Here is a 9,042-nt window from a genome sequence, read left to right as displayed (position 1 = left end):
CAATTGTAAGTTAGAACATCACACGCTGGTGCTAAACGGTGACGTCGACAACGTCACATCTACCTGTAAGACAACAAATCTTATGAATAAGAACATCACACCGACACTGCCTCATAAAACAACGGTTCTGGGAATCGGAACGGGCTACGAAAACACTCCACTACTTCCACGCGATCTCGCTGATAATGAACTACAAGCGTTCGATGTTCGCTGCCCCACTGTGCCCGGAGACTGCCAGATTTGGGGGACCCTACCGGAATCCTCCCACCCTCTACCCCACCCAGCGGGGTTCTCATAACATAGGCTTTCGCTACGGAGTTCCTATTTAGAAAGCGAGAATGGTATTCTGCTTGTTGTAAACACAGGATTGAGACAATCAATCTAAACATTTTTTATCATCATGTGAAAATGGCATAAGGGTGTTTGTTACACGATTTCTTCATTTTCTATAATATTTTCAAAAACTTATTTTCATTTAAAATTGAATTATGGATCAATTGTGAAAAACATATGTCCGCTATATATTTTATTATTTTCAGTGTTTTGATATGGTGTTTCTATTTCAAATGTAAACAGTACATTGTTTTGAAAAAAAGACCATGTTTTTATTTCCATTTTTTGAGGATCTGTACATCGGAAACATTCTTTGAGGATGGTGTAGATTTAATTGACAATTTCTTAAATTTGAAATTTCATTTGATACGCTCTTGAATCTATAATCGTACGTCTAAATCCATTTCGGACCTGTCAGCAATATTTAAAAATCATGTACGTTTCATATATTTAGCTAGTCTTTCCAATGAAATACAATTTGAAGCAACATATATATAACAACCTTACACGTCCATCAGTACGTAAATTACATATGTATGCTTTCTCTGATGTTAAAGTTGGAATAAAATATGATTAATTGATTGTATAAATACGCATTTTTAATTCTTCAGTTTTACTTCTTTTTTGTTGCAGACTGAAGGGGATATCTGCTTTGGCTGTGGCGACGTAATAGCAGATAGGTATCTGTTGCGCGTGAGCGGGAGATCGTGGCACGTGCAGTGTCTCAGATGTTGTGTGTGTCAAACACAGCTGGAGAGACAATCGACGTGTTTTATCAAAGAGGATAACATCTACTGCCGAGTTGATTACACAAGGTAAATACATCTTATCTTGGATACACTATACTTTCTTAAAAGATATTCTAACGTGTGGCATACGGTAAAACGGGGAGACACAAGTTGCAACATGACACTGGCAATACAAGTGCAGATGCAGCATTTTTTATTTATTTATTTATTTATTTTATTTTTTATTTTTGTTTGTGTGTGTGTGTGTGTGTGTGTGTGTGTGTGTGTGTGTGTGTGTGTGTGTGTGTGTGTGTGTGTGTGTGTGTGTGTGTGTGTGTGTACGAGGTATGGGTTGAGGTGCACATAAATCTTGAAGTCCATTGGTTAGGATAAAATGCTCTAGATCCGTCCCAATATTCGTAATATGTATCGTTGCACGTTGTGGAATGTAAGTCTAATTTATCAATTTGTATGAGTGTAGAATAGTCATATATATTTAAATATACCGTGAGTGAAAAGATACGTGGTTGCTTAAACCTGAGTTATTCTTAACCTATTTGAGTTACTTATATTAAAATTACTTTCTACATGAAGTGTTTTTAAACATTTTATTTCCTGTTATTTATTTCCTCCATGAAATAAAATTGACAATACCAAAAAAAAAAAAAAGATTTGTATAGAACATGGTGAAATGTGAAGTTTAACATTACGTTTTTAAACTCATCTCTCAGAGATTGTCATGCGGCGTCATAGTAAGCAATTGGGATGTAAATATATAAGAAACAGATTGTAATATTTTATTATATAGGGATTCATTTATCCCGAATTCTATTTCGATGAGGAAGTGTTCTGGAGATAAACAACGTTTTAAGTGCGACGCGAACATCAGTTGAAAGTGATATAGGTTCACGAAATTCGTTACGGCTATCCTGAGATGCACGTGCATGTGAGAAGCGACCCCTTGTGGCAGGTCAAGCATTATCTAATCGTACAGAAAATCGTGCAGTCAGCACAGATTGTAGTTATGAATTTCATTTATTCCTCAAATTAGACGCAATTGACTTTGTTAGCATGTCGATCGCCCGAAGCGGGTTCTATGAATACCGAAACCGGACGATCGATCGAGAACTAATTGCGCGGGAAAATTAGCAAGGTTACAGACGACATTTTTGATCGGAGAAGATCTTGAAGAAAATTGGAGGAACGTTCTTTGATACTTCGTCGTCCTTTTCAATTAGGGGTTCAAATATCGCATCACGTGGTAGGAATAGGATTACGATCTTTTATTGCCCCATAGAAGGTGAACGAGGGTGTGAGCGTACCCTCAAAAGAACTCCTCACAGAGACCAAAGTGCTCAACGGCTTGTTCTACTATTGTTGCATTTTTGCAATAATTCGCCTGGAGTTTTGAGGGCTTTTGGGTAATGTTACAAATTTGTCGGTCAAAGGTGTTGTCAAATTGTCATTTTCTTTCATTCGTTACTAATAGTCTATAAATAAATGGGTTAGCTAGATCCCAATGAGGAGCTTCCATGAAATTCGAAGTGGCGTTCCTTCAGACCTCCGACAGAGAGGTCAAGTCTTCACTAAATTGTTATGTAGTCGCAATACAAAGACGACGATTCAATAAAGAACACACAGCGGTGTTATTCTAGCACTAGGGGACACTAATTTGACCGTAATTTCACATGAATAACAAACGCTCTCGCTGCCTGCAAATGCTAATGGTTAATGTCGCGGGTGAAGTTTTATTGACTTGTCCGATCATTGCAGGTTTACAGGACATGTGAACGTGAAGCATATGAAGTTTATTTTCCAGCGTGTATGGAAATAATTAAAAACGATAAATAAATAAATAAAATAAATAATAAAAAATAAAAGAATTAAAATAACAAAAACTATAAATAAATTAAAAAAAAAAAACCATTGATCTATTTCCATCGTGTACATGCTATTGTAAATTCACCCTGTCTTGTATATTTTATGTAGATATTAGAATTAAATTGATATTATAATCAAATAATCTGTCTTGTATATTTTGGGTGAATGTTAAAATACATATACTTGAATCTGCCTTGCTGATTTTTTATAATAAAAAATAAAGGACGAAATAAGTTTACAAAATCATTATCTATGTACGAAACCATTGCAAAATTGTTTTGTTTTTCAGAGAGTTCGGCGCCAAGTGTGCAAAATGTCTGCGTCATATACAGCCCAATGACTGGGTACGAAGAGCTCGTTCACATGTCTATCACCTGGCATGTTTTGCCTGTGACAGCTGTAAACGTCAACTGTCTACGGGAGAGGAATTCGCCCTCCAGGACAACCGAGTCCTCTGTAAGACACATTACGTGGAGATGCTGGAAGGAGGTCCGTCTAAAGGTGAGAAAATGATTACAATATCACAGGTTTGTAAAGTCTAGACCTGAGGAGAGGTGAGGTGAAATTGGGTTTAACGTCGTGCTTTAGAATATTTCGCTCATATGACGACGTGCATGCGTGTGTATGTGTATGTGTGCGGCTGCTTGTACTAGCCCAGACTTCAGCTGGTTTTATAGTGCTAGCCCACTGAGATACCATACCGCAGTTAAGCATGAATACCCCACTCAGACACATTATACTAACTTCGAGCCGACCAGTCCTTGTTGTACCCATTAATGCCGAGCGCCAGGCAGGGACCAACAAGTACCATATTTTAACGTCTTTTGGTATGACGCGGCCGGAGATCGAACCCGCGACCTTCCGCTCTCCGGGCGGACGCTCTAACCACTACACCACGGAGGCGCTAAGTCTAGAGCTGATAGTTCAGTGACCTGATACTTCATGAACATCGAAATACGCAATTGGGAACCGATGACATGAGTCAACCAAGTCAGTGAGCCTGACCACCCGATCCCGTTAGTCGCCTCTTGACGAGGGTTGCTGAAGAATAATTTCAACCCGGATCTTCACGGGTAACAATGTCCTTTGACAAAGTGACTATTGACAGAGTTGGCGTTCTATTCAGTGCTGGAGAACGGGTGATTTACTCGCCAAAAGCATGTGTCAGGATCCTTGATCGTTGGTTCGAATCCTGAACATGATTATCTGTTTGTCAAGAAAAACTGATTTAGTAACCAATTAATCGTGAATGCCCTGAATCATTTCGAGCATCCAATTCATATTTAGGGGACACGCCGATAACCGATAACAAATAAACAGTTTGAAGCGGGATACATATTCTAGTCCTTTATGGGAAGGCGGGGTGGCCAAGCAGTTCAAGCTTTCTCTCGAAGGCCCAACCCATTCCTGGTGCCCTCCTCGTGATATTTGATATTTTTTTTTTAATGTTCGATTCTCCAAACGGGTACAATGTGTGAAGCCCATTCCTGGCGCCCCCCACCGTGATATTGATGGAATATTGCTAAAAGCGGCGTAAAACCTGACTCACTCAAATCCTTCTAAAATCGTTATTAAGCGTTTTTGTTCGAACAGTTGATTTCAATTTGTAGAAAAAGAATATAAAAAAGATAGCAAACGTAGTATGCAGCAAGGCGTTAAAAGACGCCTTCAGCTGGATGTAACGTACATTTTCAGACAAATTGGTTTATGGCTGAATAAATGCCGATTCCACGTTAAATTTCAACTCACTCACATTTTAATACCAATCTTTTACAGATTTTACATTTTCGCCATATTTTCTCAGATTTTACATTTTCGTCATATTTTCACAGATTCAGACAGCAGCCAAAAAACAAAGACGAAGCGAGTGCGGACCACATTCACCGAGAACAGGTCCAAGTCCTTCAGGCCAATTTCCAACTGGACAGCAACCCTGATGGTCAAGATCTCGAGAGAATCGCACAAATCACAGGACTCAGTAAACGTGTGACGCAAGTGTGGTTTCAAAATTCCAGAGCGAGGCAGAAGAAGTATCAACAGCAACAACAGAAGGGAGATAACTCTTCCGGAAGTATCAGTCCACGTGACACGCTGACGATCATAACGGGCCAGCATAGTAAGTAATTTTGACGTTAGGATGTGGTTTTCACTAATTTTCTAATTATCAGTTATACTGACGGACAAAAGAAAGTTTACATCCATACTTGATTGTCTTTAAAATGATTCAAGAAAGTGGTTGTTAGATGGTGATCATATCATAGATGTAAACAAACTTGTGACGCTTCCAGCTTTGAAATCTTGACCGAAAAATATCCGTCTCGAACAAACTCCCCCAACCTTCTTCCCTTTTGTTCTTCATAAATGCTTCAAAATTAAGTGAGATATGGATTGGTAAAATGAAGCCGTCGCGCCCATTGATTGCTTTCTTTTTCATTTCTACTTTTTGCGTCAACTATTTGTCCTTCTACCATCTAATCCATTTCTATCAATAGTGTCCACTTTCTTTTGTATTTGAATTTCACTATCCTTTGTTCTCACTCTCGTTCGTTGACATCCAAATAAGTCAAACACCCTTGTGTCGAAGTTGTGTCGAGGCCAAAGTAAATACTTCGAGTTATCCGATGTTCGACCCAACCACAATATGCCTTAAGAATACAGAGGGAAGTTATTGCTTAGACATAACCGCAAATTGACTTCAGAATACAGATGGAAGTATTACTTCGAGACAAATGTATGTTCGATACATCAGAGTTCGACACAACGATGTTTGATTTTACCTGTCTTCAAATCATCCATATGCATCAACTAATGTTTTTCTTCTCCACTTCCTCCAGGTCCACAATGGTCCAGCGGCGAAGAGTGTGGATCCAGCAGCGGTCTTTCCTTCATGGAGTGATGTCATCGTCACCTAAAATGACTTATGGGTATACGTGCAATATGTAGATCTACCTACACAAAGTGCTGCCATGGCAACGGGAGGGATGTGCTGAGTTATAAGTGCTCTGTGATCAGTAAGAGACATGAACCGGGTTCTAACTGAAGTTGAAATTTGGACAACAAATGTATGCACGTGCTTTGCCCTGAAGGTCACCATGACCTTTCTTGACCTGCTGAAGACAACCAACGGGACCTTTTTCTGCCATGTTAAACTAATTGAAATATCACATGAAAATATTCAAAAGAGGAGTTTCATGGACTTTTGAACATGTCTGTTATTTCTGGTGCTTGTTAATTATCTCAATGCTGTATTTGTTAATGTTAGTTATCGTGTCCAATGTATATTTGTACATAACAGCCATATGTATATAAGATAGATATTTATTATAACTCCTGCAAGATCGTAGTTTGTCGTGATCGATTGTGTTACAATACCGTCGCTCTGGTTCGATTAAAAATCGATCAGTTGAGATGGCGGGTGTGTATTTACTGAGTTCTGTTTGCCAAGTCGCTTTGTGAACATGAAACTAAAAGTTACAAGAATTACACGTCATTCTTTATCAAATATAACGGTTTCTGTTGTGTTTTCTAGTCTCTGAAAGGTATCGTTGGGTAGCTTAGTGGGTAAAGGGATCGCTCGCAACACAGAAGGCCTTGTTACGATTTGCCTCATTGGAACATGGAACCGTATTTTTTGTGAAACCATATGATTGGAAATTGCTGGGATGTCGATAAATGCGGAGTAAGTTAACACTCACTGTTCCAGCAATATCACAAAGGGAGGAAATAGGCTTCACCGATAGTACCCTTTAGGGGAATCGAACCCGAGTCTTTGGCGTGACGAGCGAACGCTTTAACCATTAGGCTACGTCACCGCCACTGGTACATGCGTGAACGCATGGGTATATTGGGAAACCCAATAGATGCAACATTTCCAATGTATTTTTGAGCGAAAGGTTTATTCTTTTAGTAAAATTACAGTAACAACTGCCCAGTATATCGTTAATCTGTCTCCCAGACCAACAGAATATATCTATGAAGGAGTCCAGTTCAAGTCTAGAATGATGGTGAAAACCTGGATTTCCGTATCTCTGAAAAGCAGAATTGTTCTCGGCTCTTTTGGGATGTTATTTATTTGCTATATTTTGGATATACATTTTGAAATAAGATCCCTTTGGGCTATATGTCACTCTAGTTTCAGGATCTAGTTTCAGCTCCCCAAGATCCACATATAAGGTAGAATTACTAGGACTGCACACTAGTGGTGTTCCGATTAATTGAAATAATCGAAGATTGGTCGCAGTGACCAAACGACCAAGCAATCGATCACATTTTCTCATAATCGATATTAAACGATTTTGGAACTACTGTTTTAGTCTTTGCAACACTTGAAAATGAACATATCTTAGAAGTTGTCAGGCCTGAAAACGTGTTTAATTCTTAGAAAACTGACTTCACTAACTGAAAAGTCATGACTGAATATTTCTCTAAGACTCCAGGAAGTTTATGTCCATGATATATTAGTCATCACTTTAAAGTAGCAAGTTGCATCATGTTATACATATCAGCAATAACAACTTGGATAGGAAAATCTGAAAAATGACGCTAACCAATTTTTTTCGATGATTGTTCGTTGGTTATGAAGCAATCATCAATTGTGAGATTTCAACCAATTCCCAACACTAGTGCACAGTATTACCGGTATACTGCAATACGCTTTTCAAACGATACGTATTTTTTCTGAGAACCGGTATATTGAGTAAAGAACATCTATGAAGTTTTTTGTGATTATCTTTATGGTTTGGATTAAAATCTACAGAGACTTTCATTCACAACAGCTGTTTTCCTTTGTTATTCAATAACAAAACGGCACAGTGTAAGACTATGAATTGTATAAAAAACCACACTAGAATCCCTGACTATGCATCCTAATTTTGAGATTGCTGTGATCAGAACCATGACATATATTTTTAGGGACTTTTAATGTAGAAATTAGGATCAACATGTACAATTAGTGTCACTTACTGTCAAACACCTGAGTTCCCAATACATATCGCAATATGTGTATTTGCCAATACACAGTCCTAAGAATTACGTCATCAGGGAACGTTTCATTCTATTCCATTCCGTTCCATTCTATTCCATTCCATTCCGTTCCTTTCTATTCTAGTCCATTCTATTCCGTTCCATTCTATTCTATTCCGTTCCATTCTATTCCATTCCGTTCCATTCTTTTCCATTCCGTTCCATTCTATTCCATTCTATTCCATTCCGTTCCATTCTATTCGACTCATACGGGGCGGAACAATGACATTTGGCAATGATAAATTATTTCTGATATTCTAAGAATGAATATCCTGCCAAATATACATGTTTAGGAATGAGAAGCATTGGCATAAACTGCAGCAAAATGAATTCAGTTATGTTCATATTTAAAGTGCGTAAATCTTTATGAGTGAGTGAGTGAGTTGGGTTTTACGCCGTTTTAAGCAATATTCCAGCAATATCACAGCGGGGGAATACCAGAAATGGGGCAAATCTTTATGAATCTAGTCAGAAACCACAAGACACTTCATAGAATATGTAGGACGATAATGAAAATAGAGTTTTAGATATAAAAATAAACTACTCTGCAGCTGATGAAGATGTTCGTGCAATATCTTAGTAATGATACACGTGAAATTGATACTTTGAGATAAGTTTACACTTTACAATCAAGTTAATCCTACATCATGACATGTTGAACAATAAGGAACATTTTGTTGCCTAAAGGTTCAAAACCACATCGTCAAAAAGTAAATTGATTTATCTGAGTTATTTGTGCATTATCATAAATTTCATCATGGAGCAATGCTGATTTCCGTCATGTTTACGTTGCATTTTGTCTCCCAATTTAAAAAATATGTTGACGTTTATTTCAATCTATTTATAACGAAATGATATATTTATGATTGGAAATCATTAGATTATCTTTAGATGATCACATGATTATCCTTTTCAGATGATAATATGATCATCCCAAGATTGTATCCTTAGATAAGTTTTCTCAAATGCTATCCATATATGGTCACGCTGTTCCCATGCGAATGTCCCCTGATATCTGTATATGATTATTGTTATTGCTATACGTTGAATAACGCCGTGAGCGTGAACATGAACGTGT

The 9,042-nt window shown here is 37.9% G+C and overlaps 1 protein-coding gene across 1 annotated transcript; it reads left to right on the top strand.

Annotated features, from left to right (window-relative positions):
• The first annotated feature begins 338 nt into the window (after positions 1-338).
• Positions 339-5,838, top strand: LOC124264189 (LIM/homeobox protein Awh-like). The gene is given in 6 exon segments (XM_046698929.1): positions 339-355; positions 945-1,148; positions 3,232-3,443; positions 4,775-4,828; positions 4,831-5,058; positions 5,777-5,838. Coding segments are annotated over 6 exon segments (777 nt in total).
• The last annotated feature ends 3,204 nt before the right edge of the window (positions 5,839-9,042 follow it).

This window comes from Haliotis rubra, unplaced genomic scaffold (genome assembly GCF_003918875.1).
Source record: "Haliotis rubra isolate DU_JTF1 unplaced genomic scaffold, ASM391887v1 Scf912, whole genome shotgun sequence".
NCBI classification, from domain to species: Eukaryota; Metazoa; Mollusca; class Gastropoda; order Lepetellida; family Haliotidae; genus Haliotis; species Haliotis rubra.
The sequence above is the reverse complement of the archived record's forward strand: the minus strand, read 5'-3'. Positions and strand labels throughout refer to the sequence as shown.